Source organism: Podarcis cretensis (assembly GCF_951804945.1).
Source record: "Podarcis cretensis genome assembly, chromosome: 12".
In the NCBI taxonomy this organism is placed as follows: Eukaryota; Metazoa; Chordata; class Lepidosauria; order Squamata; family Lacertidae; genus Podarcis; species Podarcis cretensis.
In genome coordinates this window covers 29191727-29219682 of record NC_137181.1, presented here as the reverse complement: position 1 = coordinate 29219682, position 27956 = coordinate 29191727, and the positions used below count along the sequence as shown (strand labels likewise).

At 41.6% G+C, this 27956-nt stretch overlaps 1 protein-coding gene across 9 annotated transcripts in view; it reads right to left on the bottom strand.

Moving 5' to 3' along the window:
* The window catches only part of DYNC1I1 (dynein cytoplasmic 1 intermediate chain 1), a 240409-nt gene that overhangs the window by 64718 nt on the left and 147735 nt on the right, over positions 1–27956 (bottom strand). For all 9 annotated transcript variants that reach the window (XM_079948171.1, XM_079948163.1, XM_079948167.1 and 6 more), the window contains one exon: positions 26743–26868. In XM_079948171.1, coding sequence (XP_079804297.1) covers positions 26743–26868 — 126 coding nt within the window. The remainder of the gene's footprint in view (positions 1–26742; positions 26869–27956) is intronic.

The following is a 27956-nucleotide window of genomic DNA, read 5'->3' as shown; positions in this document are numbered from 1 at the left end:
AACTTTTAACATTTTAATTGCCCCAAATTGTTCAAACCTACCCAAATAATTCAATATCATCTCAAACCAATCCTCCTCTTTCTCACTGACCTTAAACCCTTTCATTCTGTGTATCTTCACAGTTAGATATTCTAAAATTATAATATTATTCAGCTTTTTTCTCCATTGGTTCACCCCTAGCTCTTCTGCATTTTTACAGTAAAATTGATGGTAACTGCAGCCAGACAGGTTATAGCGCGTAATTGGAAAAAGGCTTTTCCTGAGCAATGGGAAGTTCTTGGAAAACTTTACAGCAGGTTGGGGCACCACAAGGTGCTGCTAGACTCCAATAAGCCCTAGCCAACATGCCCAATGGTTCAGGGATGATGGCAGCTGTATTCCAACATCTGAAGGTTCTTCACTCTTGTTTTACAGCATCGTTCCCATGTGAAGGAGAAAACACGCCGAAGACTTGTGGGCCCTGATCCAACAAAGTGTGTAGGGCTGAGGCAAATGCGTGTCTACACTGTAATGCTCTTCCAGGCCCCAATGAACTTAGAAGGTGCATCTGCCTAAAATTGTATGCCCATCCCTTTTTGGAATTGTCAAGATGGTACATCAGTTTCATGTCAGCTTCCTGCCTAATATACACAGCACTCTAATGTAGAAATGTTTCCACGGCTGAATTAGAAGACCAAATCTGCAGCATTCAACAAGAGCTCCACATTTATGGAACTGGGAATAAAGGTAAGACGTACAAAACATATGGGTTCTTTTACACTGGAAGAGGTTCTTTGGTTGTAGTCATTGCCTTATTAAATAATGTCTTTGTAATGGTTCTAGGGGGTTGCTCGTGCGTAAGTTGGCGCCACACCTGGCTGGGTTACCTGGGTGAACCCTTTCTGTCCGGACAGCCACCCATCCGTGGCTGTCTCAATCGCTGGCAGAATCCGTCAGTGGGCGTTTCTTGAACTTCTTCCAGCAAAGAAGTTCTTTGACGCACAGTCGCCTCCTACTCTCCCTGCGCGGAAGTCTTCTGCGCAGGGAGGGTGTGGGCAGCGGAGGACCCATGCTCTCCCCGCTGGTCTCCGGTGAGGAGTCCTGGAGCCTTCTCTCCGATTCCCCCATCTGCCCCCCTCCTCCACTGGTGCTACGCTGATTTCCTTCCCCACCGGATGGGCTGCCTCTCTCCCTACTGGGACCCTCTCCGGCATCCCTCTGGAGCATTCCCTCCGCCTCTGGCTACGATGGCAGTTCCCTGACAGTCTTGAAGAGGAAAGCGCACCATGTATTTGTGGTGTGATCTGCAATAATCAGAAGTGGCTAATAGCCCTGGTTGCAGGACAGTGTGATCTGCTAGGATTATATTCTTCTGGAAAGTCAATAAAATTTTGTGTACTTTTTCACAGTGCAGAATAGCCCAAATTATTTGTTATATATTCTACCTTTCCTCTGAGAAACTCAAGGTTCTGCCCTGTACATCATATCCTAAATAACAACAACAACAACCCCCTGAGGTAGATTAGGCTGAGAGATGGTGACCCATGGTAACTCAGAGAACTTCATGGCTGAGTGGAGATTTGAACCCTGGTCTGAACTATGCCAAACTGGTTCTAAATAAAAAGTATATTCCTTTATCTTTCATTTGAGGGGATGTGCTAAGCATCCCAGAGGCTTCCAGCTTGCCACCAATGGAACAGAAATTTGGATGAAATGAACTTTTAGTCTCATCCAGCAGGACTTTTACTGTGTCCTCATGTCTCATTTTTGCTCTGCCTTTACTGTGTGCAGTACATACAGATCTAAAAATGTTCATTTGTGCCTGGTAAGGCTGTTTTTTATTTTGAAGAATTAATGCAGGCCAGATTTGGATTAGTGATGGCACATCCCTTTAACCGCAGATGGATATGCTTGCAACAGATAGTAATTTACATTATCTTGGTTGGGAAGCCTGACCTCAGGACCCACATCTGATGTGCACATGGGAAGTGTGAACTGGCTGCGCATACTGGTGTTCATGTATCAGGATGGCTTTCTGCCAGCCATTGCCTGGACCCATCTGGAGGAGAGTGCTAAATAAATATTACTCTAATATGAGATTTAGATTTGCATTTGGTGAAGTGTCTTCTTCAGAAATGTCACTCCCTGGGGCATTCTGTGGGCCGCGAAACAATATTTCATTTGTGGGCACTGGAAATACGAAGAGTTTAGAAGTATTTCCAGCTTCTGACAAAGCAAACACCAGGCACCTCCATATTACAGAAACACACGTGGCCAGTGCTGTTCCATGATTTAGGCCATGTGTGCAGAAGACATGGTGGCCTGTAGGTCTGTTTGCACTCTTAATGGCACCACGGGGTTTTAAAGGCACCTAGAAGCATCTCGTTTTAGTCCTGTTAGGGTAGGGTTGCCATATTTCAAAAAGTGAAAATCCAGACAGAAAACTTGTTGATTTTCCCGGACATTTTGTCAATTTCCTCCAGGATACTGCTTTTGGCTGCCGTTTTCCGGGTATGTCCAGAAAATTCCGGAAGTACGGCAACCCTATTCTTAGGGCCCATTTCAGATAGTTGAAAAGGGCCCCATATAATTACATTTCAAATCCAATTTCCAGAACTAGATTTCCTTGGAAACAGGGGGTTGGGGGTTGGGATCAGAGCTAGGAAACTGGCCATAAAAGAACTAAACTGCTGAATCCAGTTAGTGGGTTGTAGCCACCAACTGGACTTTCACTGAAGGACTTTCACTTGTGTAACAAGTCTCCCTTTCTCTCCCTTTTCCTTGTCCCCGCCTCAATTTTGCTCCAGGTGTTTGGGAGAACTCCCATCATAAATTTGGAGGGGCACGAAGGAAGAGGGGGAGGAAGTGCTGTTGTGCATGAGAACATCCTTGCTCTAACAGGACAACTTCCTTGGGTACAACCGTCTAGGACCAGATTTTCTGGATACTGATAAAAAAAACCAACAGCTCTGCTTGATTCAAAGTACCGGCACATTTCCTCCTTAGTCTTTACCAAATGGAACAAAGCATTATCTTCTGACAACAGTAGCCCAGTGGACATCAGCAGATAAGGAAATAGCATGCATTATAGCTTAGAGTTATAAAGTGGGCATTGACAGAGGCTTATAAAATCATAACGGCTAAAGAGAGAAATTATTCCCACTCTCTCAAATGTCTTGGCTCAGATAAAGAGCTACAATTGCCCCGTATGGAGCTTTTATTTGACCCCTGCATGTCAGTTCTTGCAAGTTTGTTCACCTTAACAATGTCTTCAAAATCCTGTGGGATGAAAGTAAGAATAATACTGATAAGGTCCCTAATCTTATCCTGATTTTGCCGCAAAAAGAAAACAAAAGACAAAACAAAGCAGTTTCCATTTGTTTCAGACTTCTCTGTGTTACCATTGCATAATAGGATGACAGTACTGTCATATGCTAAATAAGGAGAAAATAAAAAGTTTTGCGTAATTTAAACAGCAAACATGTCAGAAAGAAAGGCATCAGAAGTTTATTTCAATAAAAGGCAGCATATTTACAATCATGTCTTTTCAGAAGTGAGAATTCTTCCAGATGTGGGCAGCTTTTAATACTTGCTATCTTATCTTCTACGTAAGAGCTATGGAAGGATACTGGAAGGATTCTGGAGCTGGAAATTATTTGCGGTATCGGGGGGGGGGGAATTAACTTTAACTAAAAATAAAAACAGTTGATAGCCTTTTGCATAGGAGGGGGGTTTTTTGGAAGAAAAAAAAAACAAACACTTCAAACCAAATGTCAAAATCCCATTTAATTAAAAAAAGGAAGTTTATATTTCCATATGGCATGTGTTGACATCTATCCCTTTGATTTACAAGAGTATGGACTACAGGGAGCAGATTGCTTTATTCAAGAGAAATGATATAGGGAAGGAGGGCGATTTGACAGGAAAGAGTGTAGGCTGCCTTAACTTCAGTGCTTGTTAAAACATGAAGGATTAATGGTAAAAAGGGAGGGAAGAATTGTGAATGTCTCCAGTTGAGGATCTTCAAAAATGTTTGGGGTTTCTAAGAATGTCTCCAGCAACCACATGAAAAGAGTTTTAGCCACACAGCTCTCTAAATCCAAAACTGGTACCGCTCTACTTATACCATCAAACCAACTGACTTGAAATAGAGCCACAAATTGAATTTATTTATTTTTATTGAAAAAGTACTAAGTCCTTGAAAGGAGCAGAATGGTGCGTCAGGAAATCCAGAGACTTCGGGAGGGAGTTTATAATGCAGGTACACAGCAGCAGCATGCACAAGCGCTGAATCTCTGCTGCGGCGAGTGTCAAATCCCAGTGGCTGCATTTTCTAAAGAGAAGCCATTTTCTTCACATACAGCCTTGTTCAAAATGGAAGGCCTGCATCCTAAACTGTGTCGTGCAAAGGGCAAACTGATGGAATGACGTTGCTCTCTGTGTCCCTAAATCTGCTGGGTTGAGCTGCTTAAACAGGCCACAAAGTTACGTAACACAATTTAATAATTCAAAGAGCTACATTGTGTTACGTAGCTTTGTGGCCTACTTCGACAACTCAACCCAGCAGATTATTTTCTGAGACACTTAAAAGACAGAATCACGACCTTTACATGTGCATTATTTAATTTATCTCTGTGGGACTGCACCAATGTTACAGACCAGTGAGTTCAAACCTTATAACTTGCTAACCAACTTACTGGTCTAATACCATACAAATATTCATCAATGGTCTCTTCCCAAGCAACCTGTTTATTAAGCATTCATCCTTATTCGTTTGAGGGGAGGCTATACAATGTTGTGTCATATCAGTGTCATCCCACACTTTCTACTGCATTTTCCTATCACTTTTCTTACTGTTAGTAGTCCTATGAGGGGGGTGGCTTTGTTGCTCAAGAGCTCAAAATCAACTTCAATTATGCTACCTCAATTTGCCAGTATGTAATTGAATCCCACCTCAAAATGGCAACAGTCTGGAAGCGCCCAGTAAGAAATAAAGTGAACTGAGTTTTGATGACAACCATATGGAACCAAACAGAAAGTATTTCAGCATTCTGCATAATAAATTCCAGAAACATCACTGTAAAGATACAACTTTGTTTTGAATCACACAATCCCATACCAGGCACATCTCAAAGGAGCCCTGACATGATTTAAAACCACAAATTTAAACTGAAGAACACTATGGGTCACGTAAAACAGCTTCCACAATTCTCTCCTTCTTTTCGTTCCACACATTGCATTCTACAGTCTACTAGGTAGCATTCACACCATGCTTTTAAGGCACCATGACAGCACTTTAAATAGTCATGACTTCCACCAAAGAATTCTGAGAGCTGTAATTTTTGGTTAAAGAGAGCTGAGAGTTGTTAAGAGAGCTACAATTCCCAAAGTGATTTAGCATCAAAGCCTCTTCCCTGGGAACTGTAGCTCTGTAAAAGGAATGGGAATCTCCTAACAATTCTTTGGGAAAAGACATAACTGTTTCAAGTGGTATCATAGTGATTGAAAGGATAGCGTAAATCCGGCCCTAGTCAGTACACAAAATGTTTCAAACAAGCAACTTTCCTTTGTAAAAAAGAAAATAAAATGAAAAATGGAGAGCACAAAGAATTAGATTAAATGCCCTGCTTCACCACAGTTAATTTATAGTAAGTCATACAGCTTTGAACTTGGATCCTATTAAAAATAATAATAAATAGCAATAAATATCATTTTCTTTTTATCCAAGGTCAGAAATCCAATGTGAGAATTCTCACTTTTCATTTTTGTCAAAAAGTATTTGATTGAACTAAACGTCTGATGTTAAAAGGGTTAAGTACAACACAGGTAGCTACAAAGAAAGTGCCTCAGCCTGTTAATGAACTCCATTCTGCCCTGGTGAGACCACCCTCCTTTTTAAGTAAGTGGTAACTCAATCCCTATGTTAACTCAGTTGTGTTTGGGGTTCTTCCAAGTCAAGAAACTCGGTGTGATAAGTCAAAATGAATTGTCTATAATAATTCACAAAGTGTCCATAATCAAACTCAAACAAAAGGCTCTTAAATCAGGTTTTACATTTCCTTTCTCAACACTTTTATTTTTCATTTCTCACAGAAAGTAAAGTCATATGAAAATCCTGTGTAGTTTCTGCTGACCTCAAATATGAGGGCTTTTGATGCAATTCCTGGTTTATTTATCACCTAAGATGCATAAATAGTGTAGGAAGTAACTGGTGAGTAAAAAGACATAGGAATACTTCTTCCTCACACTTTGTACATTTAAAGGTAAAGGTAAAGGTACCCCTGCCCGTACGGGCCAGTCTTGACAGACTCTGGGGTTGTGCGCCCATCTCACTTAAGAGGCCAGGGGCCAGCGCTGTCCGGAGACACTTCCGGGTCACGTGGCCAGCGTGACATCGCTGCTCTGGCGAGCCAGAGCCGCACACGGAAACGCCGTTTACCTTCCCGCTGGTAAGCGGTCCCTATTTATCTACTTGCACCCGGAGGTGCTTTCGAACTGCTAGGTTGGCAGGCGCTGGGACCGAGCAGCGGGAGCGCACCCCGCCGCAGGGATTCGAACCGCCGACCTTTCGATCGGCAAGCCCTAGGCGCTGAGGCTTTAACCCACAGCGCCACCTGCGTCCCTCTTTGTACATTTAGTAGGGAGTAATTCAGTGGGAGTTACTTCTAAGCAAACATGCTTATAATCGTGCCACACATTGTCTCTGTTCAGATGTAATGCTAAACTATGGCTCAGAGGGATAGGAACAAGCCTAGGAAAGCCAGTGGCAAAAACACACCCAGTACAGCTGTGAGGCAAAGATTGGAAGCTTTCAATAAATCAGTTTAGCATTATGTCCAAATCCTAAACTGTGGTTACTCTTAACTCTCTATTGAAATAAGCCAGTTTTTAAACACACGATTTGAACTGGACTTTTTTTTTGTAACGGTAAAGATCAACCATAGTTTGCTGGGTTCAGAAGGGATGACAAACTATGGTTAATAAAAATATGGAAGCAAGGGCTTCAGAACTCCATGTCATCGAAAAGGAGGGGGGAGCACACAAGCCAAGACTCAACTAGGGTTATTTCCATCACAATAAACAATGGTTTATCATGCTGTCCAAATTTAGCCATTGTCTGATAGGCCATCTTGCAAACCTGCTACTCTGGGTCTCTCATCTGCCACTTTTGGCAGCCAGTGGTACCCTGTTCTCTGTCACCCTGTTTCTTTTTGATATTCAACATGGGTATTATCAAAAGGATATGTGACTTCTCAAACCGCGACCCTGGAAGCATAGCAGGGAGGAAGCAGAGGAGGAAAGCCTTGGCAATCCAAACATTAAGGCTTCATGTTGATGGCTGGGGCATGTCCAGAACACAGAAATAAGGTTATGGGATATATTTAATTTGATCAAAGTCTTGTGGTGTAGGGGTAAGCAAGCTTCTGATTTACACAAGAACTTTTCATCTTGCAGACTAAACAGCTAAAGAAATACAGTATAAATACACTAAAATGTGGACCTAAGAGAAATATGTAATTCAAAAGCTTTCGGAGTACTTTCTGCCTTCAAAAGCAGAACCATATATGCTTTGCATCTTTCATTTATTATAAGGAAAAAATGTGGCATTCTGATGTCTGAGCACATTTTCTTTAAAACCTGTTGCTGTTGGTCTAATCTTCTTTGAGAACTGAACTGGACATTGGTGGTACCCAAACTACAAGACCAACGAGTTTACAAATCATGTGCAACCACCACAGTCATCAGAATCCTCTTCTGTGCAGAGTTTGGTTGAACCTCAAGACCTCATCAATGATCGGGGCAATTTTAGCAAGTAGCCCAGAGGAGATCTAAGGATAGATAAGCACATGTTTACATTTCGTGCTTTACCCTAATTGTTTCTAAGCAATTGACATTTGGTGCTCTTCAATCTGTGTCACTTGGGCACACTTCTATCAGTTCACTGTCAAAATAATTACAGTAATCTCTTCTTATCTTTTGATTTAATTATAGCTTCTGGGGAAGACTGACAGACTATTATATTTGCCCAAAGCCATCCCTTCCACTAATGTATCATTTACAAGTCGTGTCAGTGGGTAATTAGAAATAATCTAAAATTAATTGAACATTGCACTGAGCTATGTTGCTAGTTTGGGAGATAAGTAGAGGTGTAGCAGAAAACCCAGATATGCCAGTTGCTCAGACCACTTCGTTTGAGAAGGGGCAATAAATGTAGTTGAAAAGTCAGCAATAATGTATATTACAGCACACTCGCCCTGAAAGAAAACCTAGTTCTAGAAAGTTCCAGGGTCTGGTAATGGGGAGGAGGCTCTTTGCTATGGTGGGTTCAAACAGATTAAGGCTATTTTAAAAAATTTTATTCTTATTAAATTTTAGAAAGAAGAAAGAATACAGAGAAAAGTAAACACAGAATATCATAAACAGAACCATATGTACCTTCCCATACACAGAGATCCACTAATGACGGACAACTTGTGAGTGCTGCCGCCTACTACTGTAAAATGAGGAGCAACAACTGAGGTCTTTTTCTGTTATAGCCCCAGGATTGAGGAACCACCCGCAACAAGAAACCCACCAAATCAAGGAACTTGGTCTGACTAAAAAGGCCTTATTTTTTTTAAAAAAATTGATTTTTCTATGTATACTTCTAACAATATATCTTTTAACAATTTTTCATATTTCCACCTTACTCCCCTGGGCTTCCCTCATACTCCCGTTTTGTTTTATTTCCATATTGTTCACCCTGCGTATTGTTTCCCCAAAATTTTCCTAATACAAATAGTCTTATTTTTTGTTGTATACAGTTGTGATTGTTTACTCAAACCCTACCAATGAGTCCATTTCTTTATGTTGCCTCTTCATATATGTTGTAAATGGTTCCCATTCTCTTTTGAAGTCTTTGTTGTCCTTTTCATGTAATTTTTCCGTTAGTTTTGCCAGTTCTGCATATTCCATACGTTTCCCTTGCCATTGTTCTTTCGTTGGTATTTCTTCTGTCTTCCAAGTTTGTGCTAATATAATTCTTGCCGCTGTTGTTGCATACATAAATAATTTCCAATTTTCTTTTTTTACATCTTGGTGTAAAATTCCTAGGAGGAATGCTTCTGGTTTCTTAACAAAAGTCTTTTTAAACATTTTTTTTCAATTCATTATATATCATTTCCCAATAATTTCTAATCTTTTTGCATTCCCACCACATATGATAGAATGTACCATCTTTTTCTTTACATTTCCAACATGTTTTTGATCCCTTTTTATACATTTTGACCACTTCCTCTAGTGTTATATACCATCTATACATCATTTTCATATAATTCTTTCAGTAAGATACAATCTGTAAATTTTAGATTTACCTTCCACATCTTTTCTCAATCTTCAAATTGTATCTTATGACCTAAATCCTGAGCCACTTTATTTGTGCTGACTTTACTATTTCATCTAACGTTTCCCCATAAAGTAGAAGACTGTACTTTTTTTGAAGTAATTTTGTGTCACTCTAGACTATCTCTTTTTGAAAGTTTGAAGCTGTATAACCAAAACCTTTCTTATTGTCTTCCTTAAACTGTTCATTTAATTGTCTATGATGTAACCAGGTTTGTAAAAAGGTCTTCAATTCCTCATATCCTTTCAGCCTTAATCCTTTTCCCGCCTCTATTAATAATTCTCTATACGCCAACCAATTCCCTCCTTTACTAAGTGGTTTTTAATGCTAATGCTTCCACCGGCGAAAGCCACCATGGAGTTCTTGGTTGTAGAAAGTTTTTATATTTATTCCAAACTTTTATAAGTGCTTTTCTTATTATATGATTATGAAAACCTTTATGTTTGTTTATCTTTCCCATACCATAAATATGACTGCCAACCAAATCTATTATCATGTCCTTCCAAGTCCAGTATTTCATCTCTTTCTAATTTAATCCAATCCCGAATCCACATGATGCAAGCTGCTTCGTAGTATAATTTCAAGTCTGGAAGGAAAAAGCCTTCTCTATCTTTTGTATCTTAAAGTATTTTATATTTTATTCTAGGCTTTTTCCAATTCCAGACAAGCTTAGAAATATCTTTTTGCCAGTTTCTGAAGCAGACAAGATTGCTTATTATTGGTACTGACTGGAATAAAAATAACATCTTTGACTAAAAATGCCTTGAAAACCTTGTTCAGGTGTTGTTGTTATTTCTGTTTGAAGTTTTTACTGACATTATCTTGCGATATATCATTCTCAGCTTTGGGAATATTTCATTGCTCTGAGAACATGTTATTATTTATTAAATTATCATGCAAAATAAATAAGGAAATAATACAACAGAATGACAGTTTCACCAGCCGATATTACATAAAAGTAAATGTAAATAGTTGCAAGTGCTTTCCTACATAATTTTTTCTCCCTATCCCACCCCCCACAACTAAATAACAAATGTGACCACAATTAAGAGATACAATTGCAGATGTGGCTTGGTTTTCCTTCCTCAGATTTTTGCAAGATATGCTGCTTACATAGTAGAAAACAGCCATGCCATAGTCAAAGCCTGCAAGCATATGCAGAGCAGGTTATCTGGATCATGGCCTAAAACTGAGATCTTAGAGTGCTACTTTACCTGTGCATCACACTGGCAGCTGAATCTGTACATTACAGACTGGCAGCTGAATCTTACTTCAACCATAGTGATGGAATGACATCCTTCCTCCACCATACCTGAGGGCAGCAGGCAAGTGTTGTGGGTTCTGCTGCAGCAGCCTGGCATCTGCCACCTGAATCAGCTGCCTCCCTTTGCCTAACGGTAGGGCAGGCCCTAGACTGAGCTGAAAACAGCAGAGACCTCAGAATAAATTAAAGCGGCTCTCAGGACAAAGGGTTATTACAAATCCTTAGCTTATGGGTGACTTAATTCAAATATTTCTCTTTCCAGCCATCCAGAGTCACATTTCAAACACATGAGAGCAAATGTTAACCATGTTCTCCATTATAAAATCCTTAGCCATTTGCTATGTGTCCATGAACATTAAGAAACTGCAGTGCAAAGGAGAAGTCTTAACCACAAAAATACTAAACAAATTTGTTATACGAGCTGTCAAAATGAATTCAGGATGGATCTTAATCCAGGCTTAATAAATATTATTTTATGGATAAAGAAAATATTTTGATTGTTCCAATAGGAAGGATTCCCCGCCCCACTTTTGAACAAAAAGCATTCTTACTTTCCTAATGGTACATTTGTTTGCCATTTCCTCCCTTCACTGTTTTGATTTTAACTCTTGCCCACACACTTTCCCCATCTAAACTCCTTTTGAATATAATTTTAGGACTATACGTGTGTGGGATGTGTGTGTGTGTGTCTGTGTGTGTGTGTGTGTGTGTGCAAACCTTATATTTATGATCATTCTTCCTGCTTTAAAACAGGGAGTCCTGTGGGTGGGGAAATGAGGCAAAATATGTGTCGGGAAGAGTTTCCTGCTTACTGGAGGTCCCCCCAATTTTGCAGAAAAAATGTGAGGCTTCATGGGATGGACATAGGATCTTGAGCCCAACCCCTCTCCCAAACCCTTCAAAAGTTCTGCCTTATGTGCATGTTGATGCGTATGGGCATGCTGGCCAACATTTGGACGTGGATATAGATCCGAGTTCTTTCCACATTCAACCACTACAGTGCAAGGCCTATACTGGATAGACACAGAAGTGCCTTACCATCTGTCACTCAATGCACACCCACATACACTGACTACTGCCACCAGAAGTGGATTTTTTTTTTACGCTGTATCAACAGTGTCTGATGCCTTTGTTGCATGTGCGCTTAATGTACAGTGGTACCTCAGGTTACAGACGCTTCAGGTTACAGACTCCGCTAACCTGGAAATAGTACCTCAGGTTAAGAACTTTACCTCAGGATGAGAACAGAAATCGCACGGCGGCAGCAGGTGGCCCCATTAGCTAAAGTGGTACCTCAGGTTAAGAACAGTTTCAGGCTAAGAACGGACCTCCAGAACGAATTAAGTTCTTAACCTGAGGTACCACTGTAATATCCTTACAATTTCCAACCTAATTTGATCAACAGGATGTCTGTTTTCACTAGCAACCAGAAAGTTTCAATTCAAGACTGTGCATTGCACTGTTTGATCTGGGCTGCTGAATTCATTTGCTTGCTGTCATACTTTCCTTTTTTTTTTTTTTTTTTTTTTTGCTCTTGGCAGGCTCTTTCACAAAAGGGTGCTAGCTGGGGGCAGAGGGCTCCAAATGTCACCCCTACTGGACTATGAAAATTTATGTTCTCAGGTGCAGTGTCCAACAGATGATTGACGCGGTCAGTTCTAATAGCTCCAATCACCTGTTTAGGGCAAGGCGGGCAGATTTGAGACAGCCTATTACCCCTCATAGCAGGATTCACTAATTTATGGTCCTGTAGATGTTGAACTACAATTCCCATCATCCTTTGCCACTAGCCGTGCTATCTGGGTCTGATGGGAGTTGTAGTTCAACAGGAGGTCCGTAAGACTAATATCCCCTTCCTCATGGGAAATCAGAGGTGCCAAAGCTAGCATGACAAGGTATCTGCCCTGTGCAGATATGTCATATGGTGCAGCAATGTATATTCAGCTACCTGGGCACCTCTGGACTAGTGCCATTATTACATTTTTGTACTATATCTCAAATACTAATTGCTGAGACTTATTACCTTGGAACCTCAGCCAATAGTTTAGTCAGCTTAGATAACTATAACTGGTCTTTTTATTATTTTATTTAAAAAAGCATATTATTGTGAGATATAGGAAGCTGTGCTTATGTATTTTACTGCTAAAGGCTCAACCTGATCACCCAAATCCGCCGACAGGAGGTGCTTTAGAAATAAAAAATGTTAATAATGAAATTGTGTTATTGTGATAGGTAGATTTAAGGTATACGCAGTGTCTTTATACTGCACGGAGCTAATTCATTCCTATTTTCTGAGTTCATGCGGTGAATCCATATGCTTTCCCCTTTGTTAATTTCTTGAAAGGTCACTGCCCCTCTGTGATCAATCTTCCAGGGAAAATTTCAATACTTCAACCAGTGATTGAATGCTTTTAGCTTCACTTTGCAGAATGTATGGGATATTAATCATCATTAAATTAATGTTGTTCTCATACAAAGCTTCTTTTTGGGGGGAAGTAGGTTGCCAGTCATCCTGCTGTGGGGTCAGTGGGTGGGAGGCTGTTGATTTTAGACCCAGAGTAGGGGACAGTTGGAGCCAGGCTTTTAGTGATGGATCCCTTGGCTTTTGGAGACGCTAGAGCATTTCAAAGCAGTAACTGTTCTCCATCTCGTGCCAGATAACGCAGTATGATGCTCCACTGTTTGCCGTGGACTCCCACAGAGGCATCTCACATAAGGTAAAGCCATTGCCTAGAATTCAGACCAAGCTAAATGGGAAATTGTGCTACAAAAAGGCAAGCCAAGAAATGCTTATCACGGACAGTGTGGATAGCAAACTGCTGTGGAAGAGGAGACAAAAATTCCGCAGCAACTTCTTTGTTATACTAATGTCAGGTTTCTTTGTGGGTATGAAATCGACACGGTCGGTCGGGGGGGGGGGGGAGGATTCATAGTGACGTTCGGATGTGTCAATTTCACTTTCCTCTCAGTTCCTCATTTTTCCAGTCTTAAATTCAGTTTTCCACATTTTCATGGTAATTTGTGGTATGTTTTTAAAACTCTCCTTAAAATTCATCAACATATTTTTCCTAATATGCCTATTTTTGTAACCTTAAAGCCTACATTTTTGTGAGCAACTGCAACAATATAATGCATTTTTTGGCATTATTTTCACCATTATTTGCATGTTGTAACCTGCTTTGAGGGTTCCGCCCCCCCTTACCACCAAGTGGTGTGTGTGTGTGTGTGTGTGTGTGTGTGTGTGTGTGTATCCATATAAATATCTATATACATATATACATATATACATATATACATATATATAAATATATACACACACACACACACACATATTTATATACACACACACATCTTATGAAATAAATAAATAAAATACAACTTTATGCCATTTTCCCCCCAGTATATGCCATGTTGCACACATTGTATCACTGGATAACTGCATCACAAAAATTGTAAAAGTGTCAATTTCAAAGAAGAACTGTGTTCTCAAGAAGTGCAAATCTGATCGTTTCTTATACAAATGGAAACAGAATCAAATCCCCCTCCCCCACCAAATCCCTGGGGAGGAAGTAGTCCCAATTAAGAACACTGCCCTGTGCTCAGTTTCTAATAAGATATTTTAGGAGTGCTTAAACTGCTTTGGAATCTTCATACCTCCTTGCCACACCCCTGCATTCCAGCTGTTTGGGGATTAATGATGATGACTCAGCCTGCCTCTTGGACATTACCCTAAGCCAGTGGAGTGTGTTTCATTCCTTTTGGATGTTTCGTGTTAGCAAAGGAGCCCATGCTGCTGCCCTCCACACGGAGCTGGGGCAATGTTGATATGGGAAGTAGCCTTGGTGTACATTTGTCTCACAAAACCAAGACTTTTTGATGTTAACAGAGTGATGCAGGAAGGATGCGCTATTGCAATTCTATGTGCAATGCTAACATGACATCAGAAGTGGCCTAGACTGTGTGGGAGAGAGATACCCATCACATTATCAGTGGCATTCTGGGTTATTTTTTATTACAATCGTACCTTGGTTCTCAAACTTAATCCGTTGCAGAAGTCCGTTCCAAAACCAAAGCGTTCCAAAACCAAGACACACTTTCCCATAGAAAGTAATGCAAAATGAATTAATCCACTCCAGACTTTTAAAAACAACCCCTAAAACAGCAATTTAACATGAATTTTACTATCTAACGAGACCAGTGATCCATAAAATGAAAGCAATAAACAATGTGCTGCAGTCACACAATCAATCAGTCAGTAGCTGAACTAGGTCCCACACAGTCACAAAAACAAAACAAAAAGAGCCACAAAAACAAAAACGCAAAATAAATAGCAAAAACCGACAGACCTCAGTGTAACACTCAAATTGGAAGCGTAACACTCAAAACGGAGCACATTCGGCTTCTGAAAACAGTTGGCAAACCGGAACACTTACTTCCAGGTTTGCAGTGTTTGGGTTCCAAGTTGTTTGAGTACCAAGGCCTTTGAGAACCAAGGTACCACTGTACTCCACTTTTATTCCGTAGGTGTCTCAACTTTACTCCAAGATGATCAATGAAGCATACACTGTTCTCTATCCATGATATCCTAACCACAACCCTGCAAGGTAGGTTATGCCAAGAGACTGACTGCCCAGGGTTGAGTGCCGATGCTGAGTGGGGATTTGAACCTGGAGTTCAACACTCTAACCACAATACCTGGGCACGCACGCACGCACGCACACACACACACACACACACACACACCTGGGAACCAAAAGTTAAACCCTGCCAATAATAATAATAATAATAATAATAATAATAATAAATTTTATTTATATCCCGCCCTCCCCAGCCGAAACCGGGCTCAGGGTGGCTAACAACACTGAAATAGTGCAACATTATAAAAACATGATAAAAATAGTATGAGTATGTGTCGAGATTCAAAACGTTAGCTTGCTTTGGAGATCTGAATGCTTGAAAAACATTGTGACATTTATTCGTCACAATTTAGAAACACATGGAGAACATCTGAACAAGGCCAAGTATCCAGACATATCACTCAGGGCATTTTGGGGGATGGAAGAAATTCACAACCAGAGAGCACAGGTACACACAGTCTCATCTCGGAGCCACACTGGGAACATGGGACTGCTCTAGAAATACAATAATCAAGAAAGGGTTCATGTTCAGCTAGCCTAGACTGGAAAGGTTCATGTTTTAACTATAAACTCAGCACACATCTGGAAAGAGGAAGATTTGAATTCTGGAGACAATACAATATAGGCGGTGACCATTCTGCGCAGGGCGTTCAGTTCCTGGTCCCTGCATGTGTTGGCAGAGCATGCTTAAGCAAGTTTAGCACTTTTAGTCTTCATTGTAAAAAATTACACAGCAATCCTATACATGTCTACTCGGAAGTAAGGCTTGTTGAATTCAATGGGATTCATTCCTAGGTAAGGGTGTATACAATAGCCTCACAAGCCTTAATTATAGCCACAACTCTTCCATTGAAATCGACAGGACTTTAAAATGCTAAACATTTCTTTTGCTGTTAAACAGCTTTACAAACAGAGAGCGATTTAATTAAGGGGTCATGCTAAAATGTGTCTGAATCAACAATTCATAGAATACAGATCTCACCTGGTTTGACAGGACTGTACTATATAAATGATGTTATAAAACAAGAGGACATATTTATGCTTTCTATCAATGAAGCCTGTTCCAGCTTCTTAAACCAAACAAATGCTGTCATGCGCTTTTGGGTATCCATAATATAAGCCATCTGTGAAAGGCTGGTGTGTGTTTTTTTGCAAAGGCATCCTTTCCAGGACGTTCTGATGATTTTGTCACTGCTTGGGGTTTTGGCAGGTCATCAACATCCCTCTAATTCCCCTTCATGAAATATAGCTTGTGAGCAGGATCTTCTGAAGGAACAGGGGAAAGATTTGAAAGCACGCCATGCCTGCTTTCACAAATGCAAAGTTTTGTCTTTAATCAAAGTGTGTTTTACTGTGCTGGTTGCCCCTACTGAAAAAAGGTATCCAAAAACACCGTTTTCAACGCCTGCTAAAAACTTTATTATTTAGGCAAGACTACTTAGAAATGTACTTTTATTTACGTATATTTGATTTTACAACTGTTGATTTTATCTGTATTTTGACCATTTTAATGTCTGCTGTTTTCAAGGTCTGTTTTTATCATTATTTCATTTTAATGACTACAGTGGTACCTCAGGTTACATACGCTTCAGGTTACATACGCTTCAGGTTACAGACTCCACTAACCCAGAAATAGTGCTTCAGGTTAAGAACTTTACTTCAGGATGAGAACAGAAATCATGCTCCGGCGGTGCGGCAGCAGCAGGAGGCCCCATTAGCTAAAGTGGTGCTTCAGGTTAAGAACAGTTTCAGGTTAAGTACGGAACTCTGGAAGAAGTTAAGTACTTAACCTGAGGTACCACTGTATTTTATACTATTATGTAAACTACCGAAGGGCAGTTTTTTATTAAGCAGTATATAAATCTTGCTGAGTAAATAAATAAAATATATGGACAGGTTAGGTAGTCTGACCAATTTCAAAAGACAAGTCCGCTTAACTTATTGGGTGGGTGGCGTTGCGGCCAGGCCTCGGGGCCCGTGGTGATCCAGCATGGGGCCTGAGATGGGCGCCCTTCTAGCTGGGGCTTGGCCATGCCAATCAGCACTGGCCGGGGGGGGGGCATGTCCACGGTAGATTTAAACCACGGCACAGCCAGGAGACCACCTTCTCACTAAAGAGCAAGTACAGGTGATTTGTTGCCATAGGAGCTAATGGTTGGTGATCCTTATGGAAGGGGGCAAGTTTTTTCCACTCTCTCCCTTGGCTGGAGGTGACATCATCATGGTGTGTGTGAAATGGGGGGCGGGGACAGCCAAAATAAACTGGCAGTCTTGGGACTGGAACTGAAAAGAGATATAGAGCTTTCCTTCAGTGTTGATGGTAGAATGGCACATAGTCGCTTCTGTGAGTGGAGAGCACCACCACTGGTTAGGGGAAGCTTCTCCCTGCTGATCTGAAGCTACTTCACCAGTGGAAGCTAGCACAAAGGCCCGAAACGAGTTGTTCCAGCATGGGAGGCCAGTGGCTTTGGTTACACTAGGTCCAAAAGGGGCCCAATCCTTGGATTTTTGGAGCTGGTATAGCAAAATATAAAACTCTCTCAGACACATATCCATTTTCTGTCCTGGTGGGTGTGGAACAGCAAGGCTTGGGATGCCACAGTGGACCCACACGATCCCACACCTCCCCTGCCCCACAAAACTGCAGTGTAAGCCACTCAAGAGGCCACCATAACAAATCAGGAAGCTCCTGATGCCAAATCATACCTACTGGTCCATGTAACCTGTAGTACTGTCCACTCTGTCTGGCAGTTGCTCCCAATGGTCTCAGGCAAAGGTCCCTTTCACATCACCTGCTATACAATCTTTATAACTGGAGATTGAACCTATGCCCTTTTAAAATGTGTTGGGGGGGTGCTATTGGGTTGTTCAGGGGACGCAGGTGGCGCTGTGGGTTAAAGCCTCAGCGCCTAGGGCTTGCCGATCGAAAGGTCGGCGGTTCGAATCCCTGCGGCGGGGTGCGCTCCCGCTGCTCGGTCCCAGCGCCTGCCAACCTAGCAGTTCGAAAGCACCTCCGGGTGCAAGTAGATAAATAGGGACCGCTTACCAGCGGGAAGGTAAACGGCGTTTCCGTGTGCGGCTCTGGCTCTGGCTCTGGCTCTGGCCAGAGCAGCGATGTCACGCTGGCCACGTGACCCGGAAGTGTCTCCGGACAGCGCTGGCCCCTGGCCTCTTAAGTGAGATGGGCGCACAACCCCAGAGTCTGTCAAGACTGGCCCGTACGGGCAGGGGTACCTTTACCTTTACCTTATTGGGTTGTTCTTGTTTTTATTTTGATAGCGTACTTTGTGGTTTTATATTCTGACTTTATTGTGTCACACACACACACACACACACATTTTACATCTGCATAACATATGAAGAGGATGGATGCAAGCGATACCTCTGTTAAGTCTAATTCTTCCCTATCTCACCCACTGGGAAAAGAGATATCCCCAAGTTACCATAAAAACAAGGATTAGGAACACACATAAGAGAGAGTGTGTGTTAATAGAAGATACTTCATGCTTAGCCTGGAAGGTGAAATAATTATTTGAGCCAGGTCAGATGGAATACTTTTTTTTTAGCACCCTTCAAGATGCTATAAGAAAATATGTATTACAAGTAATGGTTTTATAACTCATAAAATAACATAGCTGAATTTCCACTTCCCTGCCCCCACAGTTTAAACAAGCAAGTGCCTAAACTTTTCCAGCCAAGGAAAGCATTTTCTTAATGCTTCAGCTAATAAGTGAATATGAAGTTTCAGTCTCAGAGGAATCAAGAGACGCATATGATAAACAGCTAAAATGCAAAGTGGGGGGGGGTTTCGTATGGGCATCTGATTGCTGTTGGACAAAAGCTTTGTGTGTGGCTTAAGGATTGTCCACTACAGCCTTCACACAACTTTGTGTGTCCATTCCCAGTATTTCAACTGCAGCCACTTTTTGTTTTGTTTTCGCTATTAGTCATCATTTATGAGCTGGGTGGAGGTGAAGATACAGCTTCAGACTTATGCAATGCTTTATTAGAAAACAGAAATAGAAGGCTGCCTGCTTGCTAAAGTTTGATGGAATGGAAAAACAGGCTCAGAAAAAGTAAAGGGATGCAAGGATGCCACCTGGGACTCGAGTAAATTTGAAAGAAAGGAAAAGCCTTGAAAAAAAGTGATGATGTCCTTTACATCCCTCCCAAGACTGTTCACTATCCCTTTTTCAAATAATAGCAATAGAATACTATGATATAATGAATTATGCGCTTGAAATGAAGGAGGAGGAGGTGGGAGAGTTAGTGTCAATCGTTCATATAAAGGACACAGAATGTTTGCCACTTAATTACAAGTTCCTTTACTGTCAGTGAAACGAAAGGGAAACCTGTACGACTTTCAACATTGTCCTTCATTACTAGGGTATGGTCCTAGGATCTTTATCCAGTTGATGAGCATCAGTGTGACCTTTTAGCACCTAGGAGACATTCCTGCATTACTTTACAGGACTTGGCATGTGAACTTCAGAGAATCAATTCTCTGATATTTATACTAAGCATTGGTAGATGGATGGGCAAAGAAGAAGGAGGTGAGTATTAAGGAAGTTGGATTGGAAAAGAATGAAAAGAGGACACCTAAACTAAGGTCTGGGAGAATCAATGGCTGCTGCACACACAGAGAGACTTTTTGGTAAAACACAATATTGCCCATATTGCCATCGTAGCGATGTGTCAGACGTGCTCTCAAGAATCTGGAATTCTGGCAGCCTCAGAAAACAGGCCACTGGAGCACTGTATATATCAACATATCTTTACTTAGGAAAAGAAAACAGCAAAGGAGAAATGAAAATCAGGGGAGGAAAGCAACTCCAGCCAACATTGGCCACTAAATACAGATTTTCAGTTGACTTCAGTGTGTTTAATTCTAAGATAGGCATTTCTGATTCCATCCACCCAGTTGAAAAGGGAAAGACCACACCAGAATAAGCAACAAAGGGTGGTCAGATCCATAATTTAATGACAGCGTATGGAAGCCACTACAGAAAACTTGGGGGTAGGAGGCATAGGGGAGAGAAACATTCTATAGTGTGGTTAAGGGGCTGATTTCTAGAACCAAGCCACAGTATTTTCCAAGCCTGGGCAGCTTTTATTGAAATTAAAATAGAAAACCTAAGGCCATATCCCACACAGAAATTGACAGGTTAGCAACGACATGGAGCCTACCATGGTGAGTATGACGGATGGCGATGCTTTAGAAAGAAAAGAGAAACATCTGCAGAACCCAACATCGCACTGCCATGTAGGAGCCATCTACCAAGCATGGCTGTCAGTCTATAGTTCTAGGTTGCCCAGGGCCACTTCTGCATTTCACAGATTCATAGAGCTGGGTCCCATCTAGTCTAGTCCTTGCCCAAAAGCAAGACTTTCCACCTGTCACTGTAGTCTAGCCAATTGTGGCTGTCCTCATGACAGCAATCAAAGATCCTGGTTTGGTCCTGATGTAACATTTTTTTCTTCCGCAAAGAATGACCCATGGAAAACTGTTACATAAGAATGTGGGAACCAGGGCTCTTCCAGGTGACGGGTTGATTAAGCATTCAATCTGATTTATTCTTTGCATATAATTTGTGTGGAGATTGTACAGTGTCACTGTTTACCAAGCATTCATTCATACCACAAACATTTTCTGGGTGGTTTTTTGTGTTGTTGTTTTTTTGAAGTGGGTTTGATGCCAAAGAATGCCAAATCCAATTTGATTGTGCAACCTAAATTTGCCAGTTTATGACTGAATCATACCCGCAAAACAGTGACAGCCTGGAAATGGCCCCAGTCAGTTTTGCAGCATAGATCTGGAAACAAGAGGTAACTGGTCCAGAATGCAGCAGCCATGCTTTTTTAACTGAGCCACATGATAGAAATGAGGACTGCTGGTCTTTAAAGTTCTGCAGTAGTTACCACATAGTTCCAAGGCTCAGTTCAAAGTGCTGTCTTTAACCTTTAACACCCTAACCTCATTCCAGATGTTGTCGAACTACAACTCACTATCAGCCTCACTGGAAAACTGGATATATTAGGCAAAACTGCATATAAATTTGTAAATTAAGAGAAATGCCCACTAAAATGCTGGTGATTTATTTTTTGTGAGGTATCTAAACACACACACACACACACACACACTGATTCAGAAATGTGTCAAACTGAAGCTTGGGAAAATGAGAGAAAATGAAATTGACAGGTTCATCCATCCTTATCTGGGAATAAGCCCAATTGCCTCAGTGTGGTTTACTTCTGAGTCAACTTGCTCAGGACTGCAGTGCACTTTCAATTCTTGGAAAGAAGCAGTTAAAACCATGCTTTTGTTTGCATTTCTTCAAGCTCGATGAAATGCATTTATCTAGACCCCACCAATGGCTATTGTTTTTGAAAACTGGAGACGGTTGATAAATAAAACTGTGAACACTGGAAGTGCAGGTTAGGGAACATTTCCTTTGCAGATTTTAATATATATTATATATGAAATGAGACTAAATAATAACATAGCTGGTTTCCACGAAGTAATCAAAGAATGACATCATTATAATCTTGAGCATGGCCTACTTGCCTTCCAGACTCTGAGGTAAGTCAGCTTTTATTTAGAAGGCCAAGAGTAAGCTCTCCAGCCAAGGGTGACTACTTTTGATCACATGAGCTATGATTAACCAGTCAGGAAAAAGAAATTCTATCTGGCCCCTATTCTGCTCCGCTATTCTCCCCACCCTCTACCCCATAAGGACGGTAGCTCAAGCATGGTTCCAGCTAGCAAGGCTAACAATGCACTGGGGAAGAGCACTTAAAATATCTGTGGGGATTTTTAAAGAAATAGTGTCATGGCATTTCCTGCACTCGTACGCCTTTAGCACATTCTTAAATCCAGATTCAGGTTGTTTGTGGTTTCAAACTGGATGTAATTTTAGTGGATCTCGATCAGAAACATAACAAAAATGCTGACTCTCGTGGCAGATGTGAAAGTCCTCACATGATTCGACATTCACTGAATCCTTCCTTATTTTTAGCCTCAGCACGCTTAACTAGATTAAACAAAACTTTGATTTTAAATAGACATATTGGTATTGACCTTGAAAGCCCTAAATAGTTTGGCATTAGAGGATGGCAAAAACAAGAGACAACAACTGCTTTTTCTCAAAAAGTGCCAAGTTTTATTGGTGCCCAATTTCTTTTGGAAAGAATTTCTTCTCAGACTCACTGCCATAAGATGTATCAAAGTAGTCTTCTTCTTTGGCGATCACTTGTAACCGAGTAATATTGTCTTCCATGAACACAGTCTTAATAGTGAGTTTGTAAGTGATCAAGGAGGCCAATTCTGGACCCATACATCCTTCCACAGTGGGGACATTGGTTTCTGGGCAGGAGTTGAACACAGTGTAGATTTGCCAAGCATGTCTTCCTCTTAGCACGTTTCTCCCTTGCGTCCTGAGTTCGAGTTTCTTCAAAGCCCATGACAATGTACCTTCCTCTTAGCATTTTTCTCCCTTTCGTCCTGAGTTCGAGCATCTTCAAAGTCCATGACACCTTTGGTAAAGCTGTTCTCCAATTGTAGTGTTTATACTACATTTTTTTTGGATTTGCCTTGAGAGAGTCTTTAAACCTCTTTTGTTGCATTAGGCTTTCCATTTTAAAGTTTGGAATAGAGTAGTTGCTTTGGAAGATGATAATCAGGCATCCAAACAACATGACCAGTCCAATGAAGTTGATGTTAGAGAATCATTGCTTTGACACTGGTGATCTTTGCTTCTTCCAGTACACTGGCATTGGTTTGCCTATCTTCCCAAGTGATGTGTAAAAATTTTTGGAGGCACCGTTGATGGAATCTTTAAAGGAGTTGGAGATGGCGTTTATAAGTGGTCCATGTTTCACAAGCATACAGTAGATAACAATGGCTCTCAAAGTGAACCATTCATAGTGTGATCAGCTGTTAAAACAGGGTTGTGTTATCACCCCAACTCTATTTATTATTTTCATTGCCATGATCCTACACTTTGTCAAAGGGAAAATCCCCACCAGAGTAGAAATCATATATCAGACAGATAGAAAGCTCTTTAATCTGAGCAGGCTGAAAGCAAAGAGCAAGGTTACCGTAATTTCCATCATAGAGCTTCAGTATGTTGATGACAATGTAGTTGTGTGCACACTCAGAGGATGACCTCCAAACCATCCTAAATATCTTCACAGAACCTAAGAAAAGCTTGGCCTATCACTCAACATCCAAAAAACCAAAGCGCTGCACCAACAAGCACAAAACAACCCCTCTGCAACACCACAAATCCAACTCAACGGTGTAACGTTGGAAAGTGTCAATCACTTGTCTTACATGGGCAGTTATCTTTCCACAAGGCACAACATTGATGCCAAAATCCAGCATCGCCTGAGCTCAGCGAGTACAACTTTCTCCTGATTGAAGTGCAGAGTTGTTTGAGGACCAGGCCATTTGCAAGGAAATCAAAATGCTTGTTTACAAAGCTATTGTACTACCAAAGCTATCAGAATAGTAGGCGCTAGAGAGATTGAGCCTTTTCAGCAGTGGCCCCATATTTGTGGAACTCCTTCTCACATCATTATCAACTTTTAAACAGGCCTTGAAAACCTTATTGTTTCAATACCCATCAGGTATTTTAACTGGTTAAACTGCTGCTGGTTTTTGCTTTTTAGTATCTGAATTGTGCTAGCCTATACTGTATACTGTTTTTAGGCTGCCGTTCATCTAAGAAAATAGGAAGCTGCCTTAGACAGGGTCAGACCATTGGTGTATCCAGCTCTGTATGGTCTACACTGACCAACAGTGGTTCTCCAGGGTTTTAGGCAAGATCTCTCTCAAATCTACCTGGAGATGCTGGGGATCAAACCTGGGACCTTCCATGTGCAAAGCACATACTCTTCCACTGAGCTACAGCCCTTGCTTTTAGTTTTGCAATTGTAATAGCATTGTTTCAGTTGTATTTTATGTTTTTAATTGTTTGTGTGAGCTGCCTCAGGTGGCATATAAACACTGAATGGTCCAGTCCTCTTATTCTGTTAGCGCAAGGATTTATGCTTGCATAACAGAAACCCCAGTAGATGTAGAACAAAGCCATCAAGGTGGTAGCCATTGATAGTCTTATCCCCCTTGGATATGTCTAATCTTCCTCCAAAGCCATCCAAGTTGGTGCCCACCACTGCTTCTTGTGGGAATGAATTCTATAGTTTAACCAAGAAGTGCTTCCTTTTGTCTAGAAGAACATAGGTTCCCCATCCTATGAGGCACTCAACCGGTTATTACAGAATCTGGAAGGTGAGCCCTAAAGAGGAATCCACCTGGTTTCAGATATGGATTGGGCTACCTGTCCTCAGGGTCGTGTGGGAAATGACTCATGGAGACACACCCTTCATGTTGGAGACACGCCTCTTGATTTCCTGCCTCAGCTGTTCATGACAAAGTACTGAGTGACAGCGATGTGACATCTGCACCGCAACGGCTAATTAAGCAGGAATCGGTGGGAATTGTCACCTTGACCTCGTTTCTACCATGCTATCGGCAAAGCTGCTATCCACAAGCGCTCTCTGTGCCGGTGAATGGCTGCAATATCACTGCAAACGATGTTAAAATGGAGCGCCGGCTGCTCTGGAATATAGAGGGCAGAAGGAAATTTACGTGGGTGGGAAAGCACATGTTGCCAGCTGGAGGAGGAAGTGGTACACCACACTTACTTCATAAGTGTGAGGTTTTTATAAACGAACTCTCTTGAGGATTGTTTAAAATAGACAGAAAATGACACACAGTCTCCAACTGGGCTATGTTGTTGTTTTAAAAGATTGCACGCATTCTATAAACATTAGCGTGCTTCCTCGTGCTCTTTCCAAAAGGCTATATTTTTAACCTGAACCTCTTCCGAATGGTGGGCAGTTGAGTCACACAGGAGTCTTCAGCACGGTACAAAACAAACCGCTTTACCTTTTTCCTGAAGGGTAGCTGTGTTAAGACTGTTGCAGCAAAACCTGTGTTATCCACCAACCCTTGCGAGCAACGACTGATGATAAAGCACTTATCACTGTCTGTATTTTTTTCTGCATTTCCATTTCCTTCTGACCTCAATGTTGACCGTCTTTACTCTGGGGCCATGAGTATATCATACTCATGGCTGGGACACAGGGGTCGGAGGGAAATGAAATGCAGAAAAGTACAGGCTGTGATCATGACATAATTAACATTATTAACTCAAGATAAAACTTCATGCATCTGATGAAGTGGGTGCTAATCCATGAAAGCTTATGTCAGCCTTCTCCAACCTCTCACACATGCTGGAAACACAGGAAGCCGTCTTATAATGAGTCAGAACATTTGTCCATCTACCTGGAGATGCAAGGATTCTGCTCTGCCACAGAGCTATGACCCTTCCTCCAAACATAGGAAGTTGCTGTATACTCAGACTATCAGTCCATTGAGTTACCGTATTTTTCGCTCTATAGAATGCACTTTTCCCCCTCCAAAATTGAGGGGAAATGTGTGTGTGTCCTATGGAGCGAATGCAGGCTCCTTGGCTTCAGTGATATCAACGCGTAGCCTCCGAAGCACAGAGGGAGCGCTCCCTCCGCGCTCTGGAGGCTTCGCGTTGCTTTCGCTGAAGCCTGGAGAGCAAGAGGGGTCGATGCGCACCGACCCCTCTTGTTCTCCAGGCTTCAGGCAGCTATCCGCAAGCCTTCGGAGCGCAGCAGGAGTTCCCCCCGCGCTCCGAAGGCTTGCGGATAGCAGCCTGCAGCCTGAAGCCGGGGGAGTGCAGCGCCAACTCCCGCTGCGCTCCCCGGGCTTCAGGCAGCTATCCGCAAGCCTTCGGCGCACGCCCCCAGCCCCGCAAGCTCCAGGAGCGGCGGCAAGGCTGCGCGCAACCTTGCTGCCGCTCCCGGATCTGTTCTGGGGGCTGGGGACGGGGGAAGCTTGGGCTTCCCCTGCCCCAGCCCCGTGGCTAAAAATGAAGCCAAGACAGCGAGTGGGATCCATCCCGCTCGCTGTCTTGGCTTTTGCCAAAGCCGCGCGCAGCCTCACCCGGCTGGAGAGGTTGCGCGTGGCTAAAGAGGAAGCCAAGACAGCCAGCGAGATGGATCCCACTCGCTGTCTTGGCTTCTTTGCTCTTTGGGGCTGGGGGGGGATTTTTTTTCTTTATTCCCCCCCCTAAAAACTAGGTGCGCCCTATAGTCTGGTGCGCCCTATGGAGCGAAAAATACAGTAAATGTTGTCTACATTGACTGGCAGTGACACTCTAGAGGTCTAGGCAGGGGGCATTCTTAACCATACCTGAAGATGTTGGAGATTGAACCTGGCACTGTGTGCACACAAAGCAGATGTTCTACCACCACTAATGGGTTGCAGACCACTAAGGGGTTAATGGAAGTTGCAGTCCGAAACATCTGGAGTGCACCAGGTCGGCAAAGGTTGACTTATGCCATAATAAATTTGTTAGTCTTTGAGATTATCTTTATTATCTTACCTGACAATGAAAAACATACTCGGGGGTTGTTTTCTTAAATTTCATGTTCCAGACCAAGGCCACGCCATCAGGTTCATGTGGAGCATCTTCGTTGTTGTTGTAGGAAGCAACCATAAGCTCCGGGTACTGTGCAGATAAAGAATATGCTATTGAATTTCAGCATGCAAGGGGGAACAAAGTTTTAGCTCTTGAGAAAAATCAGAGGAGTTTGAAACAAAATAGAAGATAGAAAGAGGACAACAAATGCCAGTGGGTCACCCAAAATGAGTAAGAGAGAAAGAGAGAAAGCGTGTTTAGTATTTCTGAAATGCATTTTGACCATTTTATCTACAGGGGAAATGCAGCTGAAAAAAACCCATTGCAGGAAAAATCCACAATCTTCTCTCATAACTAACAGTGGTCAATCTTACAAGATATTGTATTATACCAAGTTTTAATTTATTATCTGCATTGTTATCTGCCCGGGAGTCTATTTTATAAATAAATAAATAAAGATTACTTGGTTAACAAAAGTATGTGCAATGTCTCTTTTTTCAAGTTGCATTTTCTACAGACCCTAGAGTCTATTTTGAGCCTTTGATGCTTACCTAGGAGTAACAGCCACCGAACTCAATGGGGCTTATGCTTAGGTAAGTGTGTGTGTGTGTGTGTGTGTGTGTGTGTGAGAGAGAGAGAGAGAGAGAGAGAGAGAGAGAGAGAGAGAGAGATAGATAGAAGTAATTCCACTCTCAAGATAAGAGTATAAAATAAACGTGTTTTATCATTTTTTATTCATTAAAATGTTTGAAACTCGCCTTTTCAGACAGACCGCAGACACAGAAACAACAACAACATAGCTTACAATAAAAAGCATGGGCAAAAATATACTGAAATCATAAGATGAACAGTAGCAGAAACGTCAGATGCACACTGGGAAATAAAACAATACAAGCGCAAGTTTAAAAACCGTAATAAAAACAATGGATGGTTTTTTAAAAAAACAAGTAGCTGAAGATCTAGTACCATTTAAAAGCCACTGGAGGCACATAAAAGGTAGGACTCCGTAGGCAGGATTGTGGGGGAGAACGCCATTCATCCATCTTTATTGACTTATAAAAACATTTATCTATCACCAACTCATATAAAGTATCAGTTATATAGACAGCATAAAACGATTTATAAATAAACATAAAAATACTAACTAATAATTGAAATGACTGTTTCTACATGTCTCC